Source organism: Pan paniscus, chromosome 2 (assembly GCF_029289425.2).
Source record: "Pan paniscus chromosome 2, NHGRI_mPanPan1-v2.0_pri, whole genome shotgun sequence".
NCBI classification, from domain to species: domain Eukaryota; kingdom Metazoa; phylum Chordata; class Mammalia; order Primates; family Hominidae; genus Pan; species Pan paniscus.
In genome coordinates, this window is record NC_085926.1 from 167,942,630 (window position 1) to 167,965,396 (window position 22,767).

The window sequence follows — 22,767 nt, forward strand, 5'->3', positions numbered from 1 at the left end:
AAGGCCATTATTCTAAGTGAGAACGCACTCCAGCCTGGGTGACACAGCAAGACCCTGTCTCAAAAAAAAAAAATTGTTAAAAAAAAAGCTGCTATGAATATTCTTGTACAAGTCTTTTTTAAAAAACAACTTTGTTGAGGTATAATTTATATGCCATAAAACCCACTCATTATGTACAATTCTATGGTTTTTAGTAATTTATAGGTTTGTGCAGCCATCACCATAATCCAGTTTTAGACTTTTTGTCACTCCCAAATTTCTCTCTGCCAGTATACAATCAGTTCCCACCTGTAGCCCCAGATAGCCATTGAATTTCTTTCTGTCTCTTGCCTTGTCTGGGAAATTTCAAATAAGAGGAATCTTGGGATATGTAGTTTTATGTGTCAGGCATCTCTCACTTAGCACAACATTTTTGAGGTTCATCCATGTTGCAGCATGTATCAGTAGCTTGTTCCTTTGTATTGCTGAGTAGCATACAGTTTTATAAATGTACCGCATTTTATTTATCCACTCACCAGTTGATGAACATTTGAATTGTTCCCAGGGCTTGGCTATTATGAATAATGTTGCTATAAACGAGGTAATGTTGCTATCTACAAGTGTTAGTATGGACCTTATTTGTATTTCTCTTGAGTAGATTTGTAGGGGTATAATTGCGGAGTCATGTGGTAAGTTTATGTTTATCTTTTTAAGAAACTGCCAAACTATTTTCCAAAAGCGGCTGTGCAATGTTAGAGTCCCACTAACAGTGTATGAGGATTCTCTACATTCTTGCCAACATTTGAAATTGTTAGTCGTTCTTACTATAGATATTCCAAAGGGTATATAATGGTGTCTCATTTGCAGTTTTAATTTGCATTTCCCTAATGACTAATGCTGTTGAGTTCCTTTTCATGTGCTTATTAGTTACTTATATGTCTTCTTTTTTATTGGATATTTGATCTATATTGATATCAGTATAGATCTATATCATCTTTGATGACACGTCTAGTTACATCTTTTGCCCCATTTTAAAACTGGATTATTTCTCACCATCCTCTTATTGAGGTTCAAGAATTTTAAGATATATATCTGGATGCAAATTCTTTATCAAATATATGGTTTGGGGCTGGGTGCAGTGGCTCACACCTGTAATCTCAGCACTTTGGGAGGCCAAGGCCAGCAGATCACCTGAGATCAGGAGTTCAAGATCAGCCTGGCCAACATGATGAAACCCCGCCTCTACTAAAAATACAAAAATTAGCTGGGCGCGGTGGCATGCACCTGTAATCCCAGCTACTCAGGAGGCTGAGGCACAAGAATTACTTGAACCTGGGAGGCGGAGGTTGCAGTGAGCCAGGATCGCACCACTGCACTCCAGCTTGGGAGAGAGAACGAAACTCTGTCTCAAAAAATAAAAAAATAAAAAACAAATACATAGTTTGAAAATATTTTCCGAAGACCCATGACTTTTTCCCTAATGGTGCCTTTTAAAGAAAAAAAAAGTTTTAAATTTTGATGAAGCCTAAGTTGTTGATTTCTTTTATGGTTTGTGTTTTTAATCTCATATCTAGTAAGTACTTGCTGAACCTTATACAAGTCTTGTGGACATGTTTTGTTATGTTTTTGAGATGGAGTCTCACTCTGTCACCCAGGCTGGAGTGCAGTGGCGCATTCTCGGTTCACTGCAACCTCCACCTCCCAGGCTCCAGTGATTCCCCTGCCTCAGCCTCCTAAGTAGCTGGGATTACAGGTGCACGCCACCATGCCCAGCTAATTTTTGTATTTTTAGGAGAGACGTGGTTTCACCATGTCAACCAGGTTGATCTCGAACTCCTGACCTCAAGTGATCCGCCCACCTTGGCCTTCCAAAGTGTTGGGATTATAGGCGTGAGCCTCTGTACTTGGCCGACCTGTTTTAATTACTCCTAGGTAAATATCTAGTAGTAGAAGTACTGGATCATAGGATAAGCGTATGTTGAAATGCCACACTATTTTCCAAGGGGATACACCATTTTATACCTCAAACAGCAGCATATGGGAGTTCTCGTTACTCTACATCTTTTCCAATATTTGGTATTCTTGGTCTTTCTGATTTTAGTCATTCTGATGGATGTGAAATTGTATGTCATTGTCATTTTAATTAGCTTTATCCTGATAACTAATGATGTTGAGTACCTTTTTGTTTGCTATTGGCCATTTGTACATATTCTTTTTGGAGTGTCTTTTTAAGTATTTTGCCCATTTTTGTTTGAGTAGTTTGACTTTTTGCTATTCATTTGTAGGCACTCTTTATATATGTGGTCTGGTAGTCTGGGCACAAGTCTTTTGTTAGATAGATGTGTTGTAAGCATTTTCTCCCAGTCTGTAATTGCCTTTTCATTTTCTTATGATGAACAGAAGAATCTAATTTTAATGAGTTCACTTTATCAATTTTTTTTCTATTTGGTGCTTTTTGTGTTTTGCTTGAGAATTCTTTACTCCAAGGTTGCAAACATATTCTCCTTTGTTTTCCTTGTAGAGTCTTACCTTTTATAGCTACGCTTGTGATCTCTCCTGAGTTAATTTCTGTTAATGGTGTGGAGTTAAGGTCCTTTTTTTTTCATACGGTTATCCAGTTAGTCCAGCACAGTGTGTTGAAAAGACTTTCCTTCCCTCCATTGAATTGCATTGGTACTTTCTTATAAATCAAGTGGACTGGTTTGAACTCTTAAGCTCATTGTCTTGAGTTCTATATAAGTCTTGAAATCAGGTAGTGTAAGTCGTCCAACTTTGTTATTGGCTATTCTAACCCTTTGTATTTTCATATACATTTTAGCATCAGCTTGTGAATATCTTTAAAAAAGAAAAAGGCCTGGTTGGATTTTGATCAGAACTACATTGAATCAACTAATCTGGGGAGGATTGACATGTTAATAATATTAATCTTCTTATCCATGAACATGGCATATCTCTATTAAGGTCTTTAGGTTTTTTTGGCAGTGTTTTGTAGCTTTTAGCATTGACATTTTATAAATATTTATACAAATTTATTCTTATTTTATGTTTTTGAGTCTATTGGAAATGATATATTTTCCTTCATTTCTGAATTTTGTTGCTATATATAGCAATGTGGTTTTAAAAATTGACCTGTGATCTTAACTAAATTCATTTATTAATTCCAGTAGATTTTTTGTAAGTACCTTAGGATTATCAATATACATAAATGCCATCTACAAATAGTTTTATCTTATCCTTTCTAGTCTGTATGCCTTTCTTTTATTTTCTCGCCTTACTGAATGGGCTAGGATATCCTAAAATGTTGAGTAGATGTAGTAAGGACAGATATCCTTACCTTGTTTCCAATTTTAGGGGTAAAGTGGTCAGTCTTTCACACTTAAGTATAATGATAGCTATAGATTTTTCATAGATGTTCCTTATCAGGTTGAGGAAACCATCAGTTTCCTACTTTGCTGAGAGGTTTTTATCATGAATGGTTGTTGAATTTTGTCCAAAGATTTTTCTGCATCTCTCAAGATGGTCATATGCTTGTTTTCTGTATTCGGTAATGTGAATATATTTATTTTTCATCTGTTGGCACTTTCTCTTCACCTCAAATTAGGGAAAAGACCACAGTTACCCATTTTGGTTTTTTTTTTTTTTTAATTACTCAGCTTTAACACTTGAATATCTTGGCATTGTGCATGGAATATTAGTTCAGGAACATGATTTAGACAATTTGAATCAGACAATTTCCATAAAATATTTTATAAACTAAAAAGCAGCGTTTGTGTGTGTGTGTGTGTATGTGTGTGTAGAGTTATTTGGCTTGAGAGCCCTGCCTGCCCAACAAACTTATCTTAAACTCTCATCATTAGTCTCATGCTTAAAAAAAAAAAAGTATCATTTAAGTAAAGACTTCAGGCAGTTGAGGGAGCAAGCTACATGAGTATAAGAAAGAAGACCATCCCAGGCAGAATGGTCTTCTGAAGCACAAGTTCAAAGGCCCTGAGGTCCCAGAGGTATCCAGAAAACTGTCTCTTCAAAATTGCTTTTGCCTGACATTGAAGCAGACAGCAGGGGCTAAGAAAACATCACCACCTTCTGGCAGAATAGAAGGACTGAGCTGCTCAGGTCAAATCATTATAGTAAAATATACCTAAAATTTACCATCTTAACCATTTTTAAGTGTACAGGTCAATGGCACTAAGTACATTCACATTGTTGAGCAACTGATACTGCTATCTACGCATCTTCAGAACTTTTTCATCCTGTGCTGAAAACCTGCACCCATTAAACAGTAACTCCTCATTCTTCCCTTCTCCTAGCTCCTGGCTACTGTTTACTTTTTGTCTATGAATTTGATTATTCTAGGTACCTCATATATATGGGATCATATGATATTTGTCATCTTCTGTCTGCTTATTCACTTAGTGTAATGTCTTACGGGTTCTTCCACCTTCAGCATGTATCAGAATTTCTTTTCTTTTTTTTTTTGAGACGAAGTCTTGCTCTGTCACCCGGGGTGGAATGCAGTGGCCCGATCTTGGCTCACTGCAACCTCTGCCTCCCAAATTCAAGTGATTCTCCTGCCTCAGCCTCCCTAGTAGCTGGGATTACCGGCATCTGCTACCATGCCCAGCTACTTTTTGTATTTTTAGTAGAGACAGGGTTTCACCATGTTGGCCAGGCTGGTCTCGAACTCCTGACCACAGGTGACCCGTCCGCCTTGGCCTCCCAAAGTATTGGGATTATAGGCATAAGCCACCGTGCCCGGCCAGGATTTCATTTCCTTTTAAGACTGAATAATATTCTACTGTATGGATATAAAGTCGTTCTTAGGAGATGTGTATGTTATATTTCTGAATCCTGAGAGAATGGAAACAAAACAGGTAGAATGTTAGTGGGGCAAGCTGGCGTATGTCTGGGATACTGTTACCAAAGACTTATAGGAGAACTGGACCCCGGCTGATTGGGCGGGCTACCCCTGACAATGTGATGGTGAAAAAAGGATCTCCCTTAGGTGGTTGTTCTGGTTCAGTTTCTCAGCAATGATGAATAACCGTGGTTTCAGAAACCATGAACAACTAAGCATGAAGAATGTCATAACCTCTCTGGTGGTTGAGTCATACAAGGAGCCGCATTCAGAAGCCAGGGATGGAGAGTGGGGTCTCAGGGACTATTGAGCACAGATTTCTGATTGCTACTTTCCAGATCATTGTATGCTTAGGCCGTTTATTTTGATGAAGAAAGCAAGACTAAAGGACATGATAATCATTGAGAACCAGGAGGCAATCTCTAGTTCAGATGTTCTTTTAAAAACTTTTTTTTTTTTGAGACGGAGTCTCGCTCTGTCCCCCAGGCTGGAGTGCAGTGGCGCGATCCCGGCTCACTGTAAGCTCTGCCTCCCGGGTTCACGCCATTCTCCTGCCTCAGCCTCCTGAGTAGCTGGGACTGCAGGTGTCCGCCACAACGCCTGTCTAATTTTTTGTATTTTTAGTAGAGGCGGGGTTTCACCGTGTTAGCCAGGATGGTCTCGATCTCCTCACTTCGTGATCCGCCCATCTCAGCCTCCCAAAGTGCTGGGATTACAGGCGTGAGCCACTGTGCCCGGCCTTAAAAACTCTTTTTAAACCTCTTCTGTGAGCATGTTTGCTAAGCGGTCAGCCCATAAGTATCTGAACAACTGTTCTTATAATCCTTTGTTGCTCTTATTAATCCCATTCCCATATTGTTGATTTTTTTAAAGATATATTTTCTATTTATTGATGTTGTTCTTAAAACTCAGTACCTGAATGACTAGTACAAGGTATGCAACTCCTTTCTCTTTAATTCTGAACCTTATACTTGTATTACTTATCTGTTCCCACCAAAACGGTGACGAGGTGAATATATGTGTAGAATTTGCAGTCAATAAAATACAGTCACATTGTAAGGGAAGTTTATGTGAAAATATACATCACCAGAATACTAATTTACAAGCAAACATAAGGCATTGAGTAAAAATTCATGGTAGCTTTATAGAAAAATGAATTGTGTCAGTGTAACCTGATTTGTTTTCAAGAACATTTTACAGATCTGGAGGAAGCAGGGGACATAATCTTAACTTTCTCATGCTATTGATTTCATTATGAATGACGTAATCAATAACAGCCCGCGGAAACAGGTTAGCTCACATGATACCACAGTTAGATGGTGGGAAGGTAACACAGAGACATTATCAAGGATATGGTTCCAGTGTGGGATAAGTCATCATTTAACCTTTCAGAGGTCAGTCTGGGAACCATTCTGTTTAATCAGTTTTAATCCATAACTGGTGGCATATTAGTGTATATGTTTGTATGCGAGAAATACTAGAAACAGAAGTCAAAATAACCTGCATTAATGGGGTACCGTATTTATAAAATACTGGACAGAATCACATGAAGGCTAATTAATTTTGTAAGTAAGAGGTTCAAATTGGAGAATGATTGGCACTCTGCCTATTTTTGGCAGAAAAAGCCTATGGGTCATGGTGAATCACAAGGTAGTTGAACCATCACAGTAACTATAATGTGGGTATATGCAGAATACCACATTTCATACATCAGTGCTCTAGTTAATACTTGTATGAGACTGAAAGTAGGCAAATGATACAGTGAAGTCATTTCATAACTGGCAATACCAAGACTTCTCAGAACTATGTTTAGCTTGAGTGCATACTATGTAAAGAGGGCCTTACAAAATGTATACCGGAGCCACAGGAGAGCAAAACAATTATTTAAGTGACGACATCTGGTCAAGATGGCACAGGAGTTCAGGCTCCAAACACCTAGCAAAGGTAGTTATAATATAAAAAGGGTAACCAAATAAGTATAGTTGGGCTATAGTCATTCTAGTTACCTAGAATGTAAGTTGAAATACAAAGGGGTAAGCAGGCTCAAGCTGCAGGCCTCTCCAGCAGGGGCAACCAGAAACTCAGGTTTTTTAGAATAAGGGGATATAGCTTTGTGCAGTGGCCATTTCATAGCCAGTGAAGTTTATCTGAGGCACTTGCTAATTGAAAACTTTTCTCAATACCCTGCCATGATGAAATATGGTTGGCACTGGCAATTTTTGAGACTCTATGGAGACTGAACTTAAAATTAAAAACAAATTAAAAAAAGAAAAGATGGGGATGTAAAAGTATCCACATGAGCTGATACCAAGGAGTTGGAGCCAGGCTCCAGGGAATGTAAATTGGGAGAATAACTAAGTTTCTTCCATACCTCTAAGAAACATTGGCAACACTGAAATCAGAGACTGCAGTCCCCTCCCTCCCAAACCTAAGAAGGAAGGCTGGAAAAGATGGCTTACCTGGAAGGAATGGGCTTCTGGAAGTTTCAGAGACAAAGACACAGCTTCAGAACCAGAAGCTGAGCCATGCTGCTTTCTTGGCCCAGGGCCTGGATCTGCAGTATCGCTGATACCACAACTGAGCAGGAACACCAAGTGGCATTTTGAGACCTGGTTTGGAAGAAGTCCTGAGAGGCCAGGTGGAGGGACTGAAAGCTGCCTGGGAAGGGAGAGAGGAGGGAAAGATACAGCAATCGAAAACTCCTACTGAAAGTAAGCTTGCAAAGCAAAACTTTAAAATACATGAAGACATAGATATGGAGTTCAAAATTTGTTCAAGCAAGACACGAATTTACTAAAAGTGAAATTAGCAGTTGGAATTCCTGGAAATGACAATAAAGTAAGTATGTTTAGAATTCTTACGATGAATGAAGTCTTGCAGTAGATAAAAATTATGAAGTAGAAGCAAGGGGGAGGGATAGGAAAAAGAACCAGTTAGAACAGTTTTGTATTAAGTCAAGTGGGCTAAAATGCTTTAAAAAGACCAAAAATGCAATGGATCAAATCCAGTACGAGCTTACTTCTCTCGTGTAGCAGGCCTGGGTGGGTATTTCAGGCCACTGGGTGGCTGTACCCTCAGGGACCCAGCTGACGGCCCCCATATGGGTTTCAGAATTGCCCTGCTTTCCCACAGGAAGTGGGTGGGTGGGGAATAAGCTAGGCCAGAAATGGTCTTCCTCATGTCTGCTCACGCCCCACCGGCCATACCTAACTGCTGGGGAGCCTGGGAAACAGAGGTCAGCCACGTGCCTGGGAAAAAGAAGGGAAGATAAAATGGAGAATAAGTTTCTGCCATACCTCTAAGAAACAGTGTTTACATTGACAACAGATTTCTCATCAGCAATAGAATTGAAAACACAAGAGAGTGTTATCTTCAACTTAGAATTCAATACTAGTTAAACCGTCATTCAAAAATGATGATCAGCAGTCCCTATGAAGGAAAAATTGGCAATATCTAACAAAATTATGTAAGCATTCACCCTTTGACCTAATAGCCTCACTTCTAGTAATTATTCCAGAGGAAACACCTCCACAAAATAACAAAGAATATGTACAGAAGGTTGTTCATCGCTACATTATTTGCAGATAGAACAAATTTGGAAACAACCTTTATGTCCACTCATAGAACTCTGGCTGAATAAGCTATAGTATATCTACATAATGCAGCCATAAAAACAATTTTTAAAAAATTAAAAAGGAAGATAGCTATTAACAAAGATGAAATGCTTTCTAGGATGTTTTAAGGGGCAATAAAGAGTCATAAAAAGTATATCTAATGTGCTACCTTGTATTTAAGATGGAAAGGGAAATAACCACACATGTACACACACACACATGCACATGCACACACACACTTATTTTTGCAGAAAGATGCACAGGAACTATAAACCAGAAATAAATGATAGGGGGTGGGTGGATATTAGTGGAGGAAATAAGTATGGAAATGAGACTTTTCTGAGCGTACCTTTTTATATAGTTTTGATTTTGAGCCATGTAAATATTTTACATATTCAATTATATAAAATTAAAATGAACTAAAAATAATGAAAACAAAGGAAATCCTGTCATTGAATATACAAAGAGAAACTAATAATCAAAACACTATATCAAATTGATTACATAAATACAAAGAAGAGAATTCAGATAACTTTATAACAGAGTACTCAGACTGTATAAGCTTAGTGGAATATAGTCAAGGGACAAAAATAATGGAAAAAATTAGGCTTTATTTACATGGTTAATTGTTGGGCAATGCTATCAGTGTAGTAACTCTGAAACTGCTTAATATGTATTGTAGTTTGAACAAATGAATCAATATACTAATGTCATTGGGAACCAGGTTCTTTTTTGTTGTTAATTTCTTCATTGAAATTCTGTATTCAATCACAGGAGTTGGAGTCTGCTTCCTGCTGGGACCCTTCCTGATCCTTTAAGTTAATCTCTAATTTGCTATTAGTGTGGCTTCCTGCCCTTTTTTTTCTTCAGCTTTTAAGTTCAGGGGTACATGTGCAGGATGGGGAGGTTTGTTACACAGGGAAATGGGTGCCATGGTGGTTTGCTGTACAGAGCATCCCATCGCCTAGGTATTAAGCCCAGCATCCATTAGCTGTTTTTCCTGATGCTTTTCCTCCCCCCACTCCCCCCTCTAGCAGGCCCAAGTGTGTGGTGTTTCCCACCATGCGTCCATGTGGGAACCAGATTCTTGTTGTGGGAGATGATCTTTCAAGTATGTATTTCACTATGTCACAAATACTGAAATAAGGTGAGGAAGAATCCTGAGATGGTAGCTTTGCATTGGAGGTATCAGTGTGCCACCCAGATTCTAGTTTTAAAATACCATATTTTCCTTAAAAAAACAGGGCTCCTTGAAAAAAAATGACCAGAAGTACAACGTGCCAAAGCGGGCATGTGCTCAGCAACTGGGATGGCAAAAGATACATATGGGAGCCAGCCTGAAGGAACCCTGACAAGATGATTTGGAAAATTTTAAGCATTCAAAAGAAGAATGATGGCAGTGAATTATAACACATTTAATAAAAATAAATCAATGAATCTATAATGTATTTCCAGAAACAACTGCCAGCTCATGAAAGCAGAATGAATCTTAGAATTAGAAAATTACTATTTTACAACTCCCAGTGTGGTGATTAATTCAGGCAAGGATAATAAACGGATGCTAAAACTATCAGGTGAAACTTTGTTATGCAACGGATTGGTCTAACAGTCTCAAAGTATTAATTACAAAGGGAAAAGGTCCTCTACAATAGTAAAATGGACGAGGCGAGGTGGCTTATGCCTATAATCCCACCACTTTGGGAGGCCTAGGAGGATAATTGCTTGAGGCTAGGAGTTCAAGACCAGCCTGGGCAACAGCAAGACCCCATCTCTACAAAACAATATTAAAAAAAAAAATTAACTGGGCATGGTGGTGCACACCTCTATAGTCCTAGCTACTCAGGAGGCTGCGGTGGGAAGATCACTTGAGCCCAGGAGTTCTAGGTTACAGTGAGCTATGACTGTACTACTGCACTCCAGCTTCAGCAACACAGTGAGACCCTGTCTCAAAATAATACTAATAATAAAAAGAAAAAGAAATGTGGCAAACACCTCCTTAATCAAGTGACCTAACTTCACATGACCAGTAATGAGACATGACATAATGGGATATATCATCTAGATAGTTTTCTTGCCAGAAATGTTTAATATTGAGAAAACAATTAGACAAATCGAGATTATGTGATATTTTACAAGATAACTGACCTGGACTCTTCAAAAATGTCAGTATTGCCGGGCACGGTGGCTCACACCTGTAATCCCAGCACTTTGGGAGGCCCAGGAGGGTGGATTGCTTGAAGTCAGGAGTTCAAGACCAGCCTGACCAACATGGTGAAACCACATCTCTACTAATAATACAAAAATTAGCCAGGCGTGGTGGCAGGCACCTGTAATCCCAGCTACTCGGGAGGCTGAGGCAGGAGAATCGCTTGAACCTGGGAGGCGGAGGTTGCAGTGAGCCGATATGGCGCCACTGCACTCCAGCCTGGGTGACAGAGTGAGACTCTGTCTCAAAAAAAAAAAAAAAAAAAGATAAAAAACAACAACAACAACAAATTATCCAAAATTAAAAGAGACTAACAAGACATGACAAATATGTGATCCTTGATTGGATTTTGTATTAAAAAAAACTCTAACAACATTGGGACAGTTTTAATATGGACTATGTATTAGATACTATACCATTTAATTTAATTTCATTAAATTAATATTTATGGGACAGTTTTAATTAATGGGACAGTTTTAATATGGACTATGTATTAAATACTATATAATTTAATTTCATAGATAAAATGATGGTATCATAGTTATGAAAATGGCTATCCAATTATAAGATAAATCATCATAGGAAAAATGGGAAAATATCGAGATAAAATGAAGTCTTATAAGACCACACTAAGATAACCATCATTAACACTTTGGTATATTTCCATCTCATCTACATATATTTAAACAAAATTGAATTGTACTCTACATGGTTTTTTATGTTTCTTCTGCTTGTTCCATATTATAATTATTGGCAAGTCTCCATTAAATAGTCCTCAAAGATATTCTTTTAAATGGTTATATACTATCTCTGTACATTTTCTTATTTTTAAATTTCAAGGCCATGCGTAGTGGCTCCTGCCTGGAATCCCAGCACTTTGGGAGGCGGAGGTGGGAGCATCGCTTGAGGCCGGCAGTTTGAGACCAGCCTGGGCAACATAGGGAGACCCCGTCTCTATGATTTTAAAATAAATAAATAAAAATTAAATTCCAAATTTTTTTATTTTATGAGGTTTATTTTACGATATTTTATTCAATCAACATGCCATCCATTGTAAGACATCATTATTTTATGTGTCACTAAAAAGAAAATTATCTTGAGGTGGGTGTGTCGGGCCCTACTGGGCCTAGCGGCAGGAGGGGGACATCGGCTCCCACCACAGCCCTCCAAACAGCTCTGCGCTCTGAGCGCCCCCTCCCCGGGGTCTCCCTCTCCAGGCAGGAAGATGTCCAAGTCCCCTGCGGCGGAGGCAGCAGCGGGGGTGACAGCGACGGCCCCGAGCCCGCAGATAGTGGAGCAGAGGGGTCCAGGGAGGCGCTGCACCGACGCTGGGGAGAATGTATGTCCTGGCAATCAAAGATCTTTTCCTCCGCGAGCCTGACAAATGCTCTGGAATGCGTTCCAGCCTTCAGGAGGAGAACTCCGTTACACGTCACGAAGTCAAATGCCAGGGGAAACCATTAGCTGGAATCCACAGGAAAAGAACGCAACGCGGAGCACGAAGCCCAAGCACAGAAGATCAAAGACGCCAGGAGAGGACCCCTCGCACCTTTTCCAAACCAAAAATGTGAAGCAGTAGAACTTCCAAAACCTCCGGCCTCGTCTTGTGATTCCACCAATGCAGCCAGCCATCGCCAAGCAAGCCTTGAAATAGCCCATCAAGGGCAAACAGGCCCCCGAAAAAAAGCTCAAGGAAAAGTCGCAAACTCACAGATTTCTACCCTGTCCCAAGGAGCTCCAGGAAGGGCAAAGCGGAGCTGCAGTTTGAAGAAAGGGAAAGAACAGATGAATTGATTGAAAGCGGGAAGGAAAGAAGGAGTGAAGACTGACCTCATCGATGACAAAGGCCAGGTGTGAACACCAGAGGGAGCTCTCCCGGGGCGCCTTTGTGGTAGAAAAGCACCGGAGCCTCACGGAGATCACCGACGCCACGGGACCCCTCCAGTGGTGGATCTCCGTGGATCTCCGCAGTAAGCCGAGATCGCGCCACTGCACTCCATCCTGGGAGGCAGAGGGAGACTCCAGTTCAAAATAAGTAGATGACTGAATGAATGAATGAACGAATGAATGAATGAATGGATGTTACAGGTTTCCAAGGTGGACTTAAACAGATGGCTTTATATTACCAAAACTTTTACATTCTAGTTGTTTTTGTGCTTTTTTTTTTTTTTTTAAATACAGGTTGAACGTTTTGTGCTTCCCATGAATGCAGTCAAAAACTCAGCACACAGGCCAGGCGCGGTGGCTCACACCTGTAATCCCAGCACTTTGGGAGGCCGAAGCGGGCGGATCACTTGAGGTCAGGAGATTGAGACCAGCCTGGCAAACATGGTGAAACCCCGTCTCTACTAAAAATACAAAAATTAGCCGGGCGTGGTGGTGCATGCCTGTAATCCCAGCCACTGGGGAGGCTGAGGCAGGAGAATCGCTTGAACCCAGGAGGTGGAGGTTGCAGTGAGCCGAGATCCCGCCATTGCACTCCAGCCTGGGTGACAGAGTGAGACCATGTCTCAAAAACAAACAAACAAAAAAAAGCAAAACAAAAACAAAAACAACAAAAACTCAGCACAGGATTAGAGCCAAACGTGAACTAGGAAGCCGCGCGAGTCTCCTCTCTCCAGTGGAAGAGCTGGGACGTGTCCCCCACACCGCGACAAGGTATGAGGAAGACGCTGTCTCCCAAAGGCCTGGACGGGATGGCTCCAAGCTCTTGTTCTCCTAACATCTCGACAGGCGCTCTTTCAAGTGTATGAATATATTTTTAAAAGATTGAGCAGTAAGCTTGTCTTCCCCGTGCTTTCTCGAAAGCTTACTGAGCTCGTGGCCCTGAGCGCGGGCCGGCATAGATTTCCTCTTCCACCCGCTGCGGCTTTTCTGGGCACCTGGAAGCATCAGGGTGTGAAGTCAAACCAGACGTGGGTGAGGAGAGTGTGGCTTGCCTTCCCTGCCGGGCAGAATTTCCTGAAACTGGGCTAATTCTTTGTAGAAATGTGAACGCTGAATTTATTAAAAAATAATAAAAAAACAGAGGAAACAACTTACATGTACATAGGTCTTGAAGTGAGTGAAGCGGCTGTATTTTTTTTGTTGGGGGGGCATTGCTTTTGTTTTTGTAGAAGAGATTGAGATGATACTCTATTCTAATCAAAATTAGAGATTTGTAGCGGGACCAGAAATTACGTACTTAATACCCCTGCCAGTTTTCCCCGCGTCCTGCTGGGTTGAAAGTTCCAGAGCTGCTATCTAGGCCTCGTGTTTGTCAGACACCCACGGCTCCTGCGAGGTCGCAGCCATGAGCTGGCGGGGGTGAGCCCACAAGCCCAGATCCCCCAACCCGAACTGCGGCTGCCAGCCTCAGAGAAAGGCGCCCAGGTGTGCGGGCAGGGCCGAGACCCCCGGGAATCCAAGATAGGCCAAGGTTTTCACCTAGACTGCCAAGGCTGGAGGAGTAGGTGGCGGCCTCGACCCTCCCTACACGGGACCCATTCTTTTCTTTTCTTTTCTTTTTTTTTTTTTTTTTTTTGAGGCAGAGTCTCACTCTGTCGCCCAGGCTGGAGTACAGTGGCACAATCTCGGCTCACTGCAATCTCCACCTCCCGCATTAAAGCGATTCTTCTGCCTCAGCCTCCTAAGTAGCTGGGACTACAGGCGCATGCCACCGCGCCTGGCTAATTTTTTGTATTTTTAGTAGAGACGGGGTTTCACCATGTTGGCCAGGCTGGTCTCAAACTCCTGATCTCGTCATCCGCCCGCCTCGGCCTTCCAAAGTGCTGGGATTACAGGCGTGAACCACCGCGCCCAGCTATGCAGGACCCATTCTTACTGAGTGAGACTCGGGAGTCATGACCTGGTGTCTCCTGCCCACCCTGGTCCCAGGTAAATCTGAATGGAAGCAGGTATGAGAGCCTGTCCTCGCCTTTGATTCCCCCACCCTACCCTGGGCCTCACAACGGTGCTACCTAAGAAAGTCTCTTCCCCCAGTCAGCCTGGTGAGTGGTCAGCCGAAGAGGATCTGACGGGAGTGTAGATGTGAGATAGTATCTTTGTTGTACCTGTTTGTGGTTTAGCTTTATTTGGTTTTCCTTATAAACAAATAAGGAAATAAACTTGAAAATTATTTGTCATCATAAAGTTGAAACAAAAATTATTTTAAAAAATAAAATAGCTAATGAGTGTCGTACACTACAATTACATTTCCTTTCTAAACTTTTTTGTTTTCCTTTGAGTTGTCTGTCTGCTTTGTTTTCTATATACTTATCGCTAATTCAACCACAGACTCTTCTCTATTGTGTAAATCTTTTGGTATGTTCAAAGATATTTGGAATTTCCACCTTCCTGGAGAAATTTCTCCCATAGCCATGTGCCCTACTCTAATTTAGATTGTGCACTCTGGATCTGATGCCTAGATAATCTTCACCAACCTCGGAATCCTCGAATTGTACTCTACATGGTTTTTCTTCTCTTCTAATGCATCCCATTTCCTGGACCGCATGTATTGCTCTCCTAGTTTATTATTCCTCATTCTGATGACGTATGCCTTTCTTTCATTGGCTTCCTAAGAACTTCATGTGAGTAAAACATTTTTGAGTATGCGGCTTCATTTTATAACTACACTTAATTGACCATTTAGTTTGGTGTAGAATTCTATGTTGGGAAGTTTCTTTCATGAAATATTAAATAGCTTTTTAAAGTAAACTAAATACTCAAATTGTTTGTGTAATTGAGAACTGTACCAATTTGTAGATAACTTGTTTTTTTCCTTACTCAATGTGTTTAATTTTTTGAATACTTAATACAGTCACATGTTTAGCAGAATGTTCATAGTAGGGAAAAAAATGTGCTGAAGTCTTCATCTCATTCATGACCCCATCTGCCAAGTTCCTACCCTGTAACCACTGTCTTTAACTTTTTTTTTTAAGAGATGGGGTCTCGCTATGTTGCCCAGACTATACTCAAACTACTGGGTTCAAGCGATCCTCCTGCCTCAGCCTCCTGAGTAGCTGGGATATAGGCATGCACACATGCCCAATGCTCACTTTTTAAGTGTCCTTCCAGGGTTTCTTCATGTATATATAGAAGATTACTTGACACTATTCCTTTTCTCTTTCTTTTTCTTTTTTTTTTTTTTTTTTTTTTTTTTGTGACGGAGCCTCGCTCTGTCACTCAGGGTGGAGTCCAGTGGCGCGATCTCGGCTCACTGCAAGCTCCGCCTCCCGGGTTCACGCCATTCTCCTGCCTCAGCCTCCCGAGTAGCTGGGACTACAGGCGCCCATCACCACGCCCGGCTAATTTTTGGTATTTTTAGTAGAGACGGGGTTTCACCATGTTAGCCAGGATGGTCTCAATCTCCTGATCTCGTGATTCGCCCGCCTCGGCCTCCCAAAGTGCTGGGATTACAGGTGTGAGCCACCACGCCTGGCCATTTCTCCCCTTTTAAAATGCAAATCGTGTGTATTTCTTGCTCTATTCTGTGTCTTGCTTTTCCCCTTAACAATGTGTCTTGGAGACATGTCCATATCATTACATGGAGAGTTCCTCATTTTTAAAAGAGAGCTGCATAGTATTGCACCGGATAGATGTGCCATAATCTACTTAATGGTTCCCTATTGGCGGACATTTAAGTTTAAAGTAAGTTGTTTAAGTTATAATGTAGTTTCCAGTCTTTTGTTATTTTAAACAATGCCTCCATGAATACTCTTATAAACACCTACTTTTGCACACATGCAAGTAAATTTATAGGATAAATCCTTAGGAGAGGAGTTTTTGGCTCACAGGACATATATGTATGTTTGTAATTTTGATAAATATTACCAGGTTGCCATTTGTAGGAGTTGCTCCAGTTATATTCCTCAGCCCCACCAGATAAATAGGTTAAGATACCTATTTATTCCACAGCCTCACTAGAGATACTGTGTGGACAAATTTTGGGGTTTTGCCTATCCTTTATGAGGTAAATAGTGTAGTTTAAATTTCTACTTTTTCTTTTATACTTCTTAATTAATTTTTTGAGACAGTCATTCTCTGTTGCCCAGGCTGGAGTGCAGTGGTGCACTCACAGCTCACTGCAGCCTCAACCTCCTGGGCTCAAGCAGTCCTCCCGCCTCAACCTCCCAAGTAGCTGGGACTACAGGCATAGGCCACCATGCCCAGCTAAGTTTTGTGTTTTTAGTAGAGACAGGATATTGCCATGTTTCCCAGGCTGGTCTTGAACTCCTGGACTCAAACGATCCTTCTGCCTCAGCCTCCCAAAGTGCTGGGATTACAAGCGTGAGCCGTCGTGCCAGGCCTGTTTTTTTTAAGAGTGATGCTGATCCTTCTTTCATATGTTTAAGAGCCTATTTATCCTCTTTTGTGAATTTTCTCTTCAAATCCTTTGTTCATTTTACTATTTCAATATTGGGATTTTGATCTTTTTCTTGTTTGATTTCCAGGAGCTCTTTATAAATTAGGTTAATATTTTACCATTTTTTTTCTTCTAGTTTGCCCTTAGAATTGAAGGCATCTCTGGCTTCCACTGTTTCCAAAAAGCCTGACCCCCATTCCCATGTCACCACCTCTCAGGTAAAGAGCAGGAACTTTGCTCCAATATGCCCCTTCCATGTGACCTCTGCAATCACAGTCCCTCGCTTCCCCCAAAATAACTTCACTTTTACAGTCATCAGCATTTCTTTGCATTTAGAAGTTTTACCACCCAAATGCATATCTTTAGAGACTCCAATTTAGTCTTACCTTTAAAAAAAAAAAAGTTATCTGGGATGTGTTTTTTTACTCTCTAAATTACTTCTCCATTTTTCCCCTTTGTTTTTCTCTTGAAGAACTGGACTCCTTGACCAATAGGGTTTTCCACAGTGTGAGTCTTGCTAATTGCATGCTCATGATTCAGCTCAGTATATCCCTCAATCCTCTATTTCTTGCAAACTGGCAGCTGGATTCAGAGATTTAATGAAACTCAGGTTTGCCATATAGGAGGCACAAAATGTCTGGTTGTCTCTCCTGTTGAGATGATGGTAGGTACAGGTGCTAAAATGTCTACGTGGGTGGTGGGTTGGGGAGAAGTTGTTGCAAGATGGTGAAATTCTAAGTCTAAATTTTACGTTTCATTTATAAGTTGAAACACTCTTTATTTTTATTTATTTATTTTTTGAAACGGAGTCTTGCTCTGTCACCCAGCTGGAGTGCAGTGGTGTGATCTCGGCTCACTGCAACCTCTGCCTCCCAGGTTCAAGCTATTCTCCTGCCTCAGCCTCCTGAGTAGCTGGTATTACAGGCGTGCACCACCATGCCCCATTAATTATTTTTCTTTTTTGTATTTTTAGTAGAGATTGGGTTTTTCCATGTTGGCCAGGCTGGTCTCAAACTCCTGACATCAAGTGATCCACCCACTTTGGCCTCCCAGAGTGCTGGGATTACAGGTGTGAGCCACTGCACTTGGCTCATTATTGCCTTTTCTTGAGTTCTTCCCCTCCAGTTTGCTCTCTTTCTGTGACTCCTGTTATTCAGAGTTTGCACCTGTTGGATTGGTCCTCCATGTTTCTTAACTATTTCTCTTTTTATTTCACTTTTTCTAGGAAATTTCCCGAACTTTATTTTCCAACTCTCTGTTTACCTTACTACTTCTGCCATCATATTTTATTTTCCAAGAGGTCTTTTTTGTTTTCTGTTGTTATTATAAATAGCCTCCTCTTCTTGTATGGATGCAATATTTTCTCCCTGAAAACAATGAGTTTTTAAATAGCTTTCTTCTATCTAGCATTGTGTCTATTTCCTCCAAGTTGTCTTTTTTCTGCTTGTGGATTTGTTTAACTTTCAATACTAGAGATTTTCTTTGAATGTCTGAGGATCTTTGGATGTCCAGTCATATTTATAAGTAGGGCAGTATCTAGGCTGTTTCTTCAGGGAAGATTCAATGTAGTATCTTTAGATATTTCTTCCTGGGCTGATGCCTAGAGAGAACTGTTTGAGTCTTTATATCTTGCAATAATAGTATTCCTGAAATCCAACTGTAAAAAGGCTGGAGAGGTCTCAACTTCTGCTATATGTATTTTTATGCAGTCTCCCTGTTATCAGTATGATGCTCCTCTAATCCTCAACTCTGCCTACCGTCCAAAGATTGTTTTATCTTCCCCAGAGGGGAAAACCTCATTCTTACTCCGCAGTTGGAGAGGGAGTCATTTGCTGCACTGAGTCAGGGAAGAGATCTGGGGACCTAACTGCTTATTTCATTTGCAACGAATCTATCTGTTTTTATCCCCATCTTTGCATCCCTTTCTGAAGACACTTGGGTCAGCCACTCTTGAGATTTTTGAGGGTCCTGAGGTATAAATTGGGTTGCCACTCTGCTTTCTCCACTGCTAGCTTCAGTCTGTATTCACTGTATGTGATTCACCTGAGGATTTATTAAAACTGCAGATTGGTTTCATAGATCTGAGCTGGAGCCTGAGGGTCTATGTGAATAGCAGTCTCCTAGGTGATGCTTGGACCACACTTTGTGTAGATGGGGCTCAGTCATTTACCATCCATCTGTTCATTTTCCAGCCTCTGAAATTTTGTCCTTGGAGATTTATACATTTTTTTTAAAGTTATGAAAATTTTCAAACATACATACAAATAGTTAGAACAGCCATTAACCAATGGTCGATCCTGCCCCATCTATACTTTCATCCACTCGACCCCCAGCACACACACTGCATTATGTTGGCACAAATTCCAGACAACCTATTTCATCTGTAAATATTTTAGTATGTATTATTTTAAATAGTGAGATTTAAATATAACCACACATATTAATTTGTTAGGGCTGCCATAACAAACCACCACAGGCTGGGTGGCTGAAACAACAGCTCTGGGGGCTGAAAGGGTGAGATCGAGGTGTCCCAGGGGCGGGTTCTCCTGGGGCCTTTTGCAGCCTGTAGATGGCTGTCTTCTCGCCGTGCCCTCCCACAGCCTTTTCTCTGTGTACCAGCATCCTAGTATCATGTGTGTGTGTCCAAATTACCTCTTTAAAGGTCCTATCTCCAAATATAGTCACATTTGGAGGTGCTGGGAGTTAAAGGCTTCAACATATGAATTTGGGGGGATATAATTCAGCCCATCATACCATAATTTCCCATTGTCTTATATATGTAATTCTTTGTTGCCATAAATTCAGATAAATTCTACACATTGCACTTAGTTGATATATCCTAAGTCTTAATTTTTGTATTGTTGTTGAAACAATTTATTGAAGTAACAAATTGTAATCCTATAGAGCATACCACCATGTGGATTTTCTTTACCGCATCCTGTGGGGTCATTAAACAAGTTATTGTCCTCTTTCTTGAACATCAGTAGTTGAATCTACAGGTTTGGTCGGGTTCTAATTTTTTGGCAAGCCCACTTTGTAGATAGCAAGGTACTCTTCAATTTCCACCTTTCCGTATTAGTATTGATGATCTTTGGCTACCTCCATTTAGTACATCAGAGGTGGCAAATTGGGCAGTTTCCAAATTTTATCATTCCTTATTCACTCATATTAGCTAGAGTACTTCCAAAAAAAGTAAATATCCCCTCACTTACTATTCTGTCACCAGGTGGTACAGTTAGTACAGGAACGGCAGGAGAAAGGCTTCTTGGCCAGTACTTAAGTTTAACAACTAGAGACTAGGTTCTCTAGTGTTCCTCAGCATCACAATGAGGTTTTCTTATTCATTTTAGAATCTGGTAAAACTTGATTTACTGTTATGTTAGTGGAGTTATGAGAAGGAGCATTTGTTTAAAGACGGCACTGTTCATTGGAAGTTATAATTTATGTAGCCAATTTCCTGCTATTGGAGATTTACATTAATTCCAGGTTTTTACTTTTATATTTAATGCTGTGAGATGAATATTCTTTAAAAATAAGTTAAAACACTCATTTTTAGTGTATAATTTGAATTTTGAAAAATGTATATACTTGGACCCCAATCCAGATGTAGAACATTTTCATCTCTACAGAACATTGCCTGGTTCACCTTTGCCCCAGCCTGGCTTCAGATTTCTACTGATAGTCTCTCTGGCCATAGGGATTCGTTTTTCTGTTTTGAATCCCATATAAGTGGAACCACACACTCTATACCCTTTATTGCTAGGCTCTTTTTGTTCGGCATGTGATATGGTTTAGATATGTGTCCCCTCCAAATCTCATGTTAAAATGTGCTCTCCCATGTTGGAGATGGGGCCTGTTAGGAGGTATCTGGATCATGGGGGCAGATCCCTCATGAACGGCTTGGCACCGTCCCCTTGGTGGTAAGTGAGCTCTCCCTATGAGTTCACGCAAGAGCTGGTCATTTAAAAGCATGTGGGGCCTCCCCCTTCTCTCTGGCTCCTGCTCTCGCCATGTGAGATGCCTGTTCCCCTTTTGCCTTCTGCCATGGTTGTAAACTTCCTGAGGCCTCACCAGAAGCCGAGCAGATGCCAGCGCCATGCTTCCTGTGTAGCCTGCAGAACTCTTGAGCCCAATAAACCTCTTTATAGGCCAGGCACAGTGGCTCACACCTGTAATCCCAGCACTTTGGGAGGCTGAGGTGGGTGGATCACTTGAGGTCAGGAATTCAAGACCAGCTAGCCAACATGGCAAAACCCCGTCTCTACTAAAAATACAAAAAAAAATTAGCCGGGCATGGTGGTACATGCCTGTAGTCCCAGCTACTCGGGAGGCTGAGGTAGGAGAATCGCACAAACTCAGAAGGCAGAGGTGGCAGTGAGCTGAGATCACGCCACTGCACTCCAGCCTGGGCAACAGAGCAAGACTCTGTATCACCAACAGAAATACCTCTTTATAAATTAATTACCCAGCCTCAGGTATTTCTTTATAGCAACAGAAGAATGGCCTAACATAACATGTTTTTGAGGCTTTTTTTTTTGAGGCTTTTCCCTGTGTGGAGCATATATTAATTTTTATTGCTGAGAAGTATTCCATTGCCTAGATTTACTACAATTTGTTTATCCATTTTCCTGTGGATGGATATTTGGGATATTTCCACTCTGGGGCCATTGGTGAATAAAGCTCCTACATATATTTGTATACAAGCCTTTTTCTTTCTTTCTTTTTTTTTTTTTTTTTTGAGGCAGAGTCTCACTCTGTCACCCAGGCTGGAGTGCAGTGGCGTGATTGTGGCTCATTGCAACCTCCACTTCCCGGGTTCAAGCGATTCTCCTTCCTCAGCCTCCCAAGTAGCTGGGACTACAGGTGTCTGCCACCATGCCCAGCTAACTTTTGTATTTTTAGTAGATATGGGGTTTCACCAGTTTGGCCAGGCTTGTCTTGAACTCCTGACCTCAAGTGATCCACCTGCCTCAGCCTTCCAATGTGCTGGGATTCCAGGCATGAACCACCGTGCCTGGCCTCTACTGACAACTGAATTTCAGACTTCTGGCCTCCTGAATGTGAGAGATTAAATTTCTGTTGTTTCTTTAAGTTGTGTTAGTCTGTTTTGTGTCATTATAAAGAATACCTGAGACTGGGTAATTTATAAAGAAAAGAGGTTTATTTGGCTCATGGTTCTACAGACTGTACAGGAAGCAGGGCACCAGCATCTGCTTCTGTTGAGGCCTCAGGAAGCTTCCAGTCATGGTGGAAGGCAGAGGGGGAGCAGGCGTGTCACATGGTGAGACAGGGAGCAACAGGAAGAGAAGGGAAGTCCCAGACTCTTTTTAACCAGCCAGCTCTCTTGTAAACAAATAAGAGTGAGGACTTACTCATTACTGTGGGGAGGGCACCAAGTCATTCATGAGGGATCCACCCCCATGACCCAAACACCTCCCACTAGGCTCCACCTTCAGCATTGGAGATCACATTTCAACATGAGATTCAAAGGGGACAAACATCCAAATAATATCATGAGCCGTTCAGTTTAAATTTACCACCAGTCAACTGGGCATGGTAGCTCATGCTTGTAATTCCAGCAATTTAGGAGGCCAAGGCAGGAGGAATGCTTGAAGCCAGGAGTTTGAGACCAACCTGGACAACAAAACGAGACCCCATCTCTACAAATAAAAATTTTAAAAACTTAGCCAAGCATGGTGGCATGAGCCTGTGGTCCCAGCTACTTGGGAGGCTAAGGCAGGAGCATTACTTAAGCCTGGGTGTTCAAGTT

General features: G+C 41.1%; 1 protein-coding gene and 2 pseudogenes across 7 annotated transcripts in view; all 3 read left to right on the forward strand.

The window, feature by feature from the left end:
- Nucleotides 1-22,767, forward strand: part of GPR160 (G protein-coupled receptor 160) — a 51,433-nt gene that overhangs the window by 11,525 nt on the left and 17,141 nt on the right. Inside the window, exon 3 of one of the 7 annotated variants that reach the window (XM_034957713.3) lies at nucleotides 12,836-14,738. The exons of the other annotated variants lie outside the window; for them this stretch is intronic. Within the exon in view, the coding sequence (XP_034813604.1) occupies nucleotides 12,836-12,860 (25 nt within the window). The 3' untranslated portion in view covers nucleotides 12,861-14,738. Of the gene's footprint in view, nucleotides 1-12,835; nucleotides 14,739-22,767 lie in introns of those variants that run through there. 7 annotated transcript variants of the gene reach the window in all.
- Nucleotides 6,942-7,070, forward strand: LOC112439329 (U4 spliceosomal RNA; annotated as a pseudogene).
- On the forward strand, nucleotides 11,713-12,846 carry LOC100973994 (N-lysine methyltransferase KMT5A-like; annotated as a pseudogene).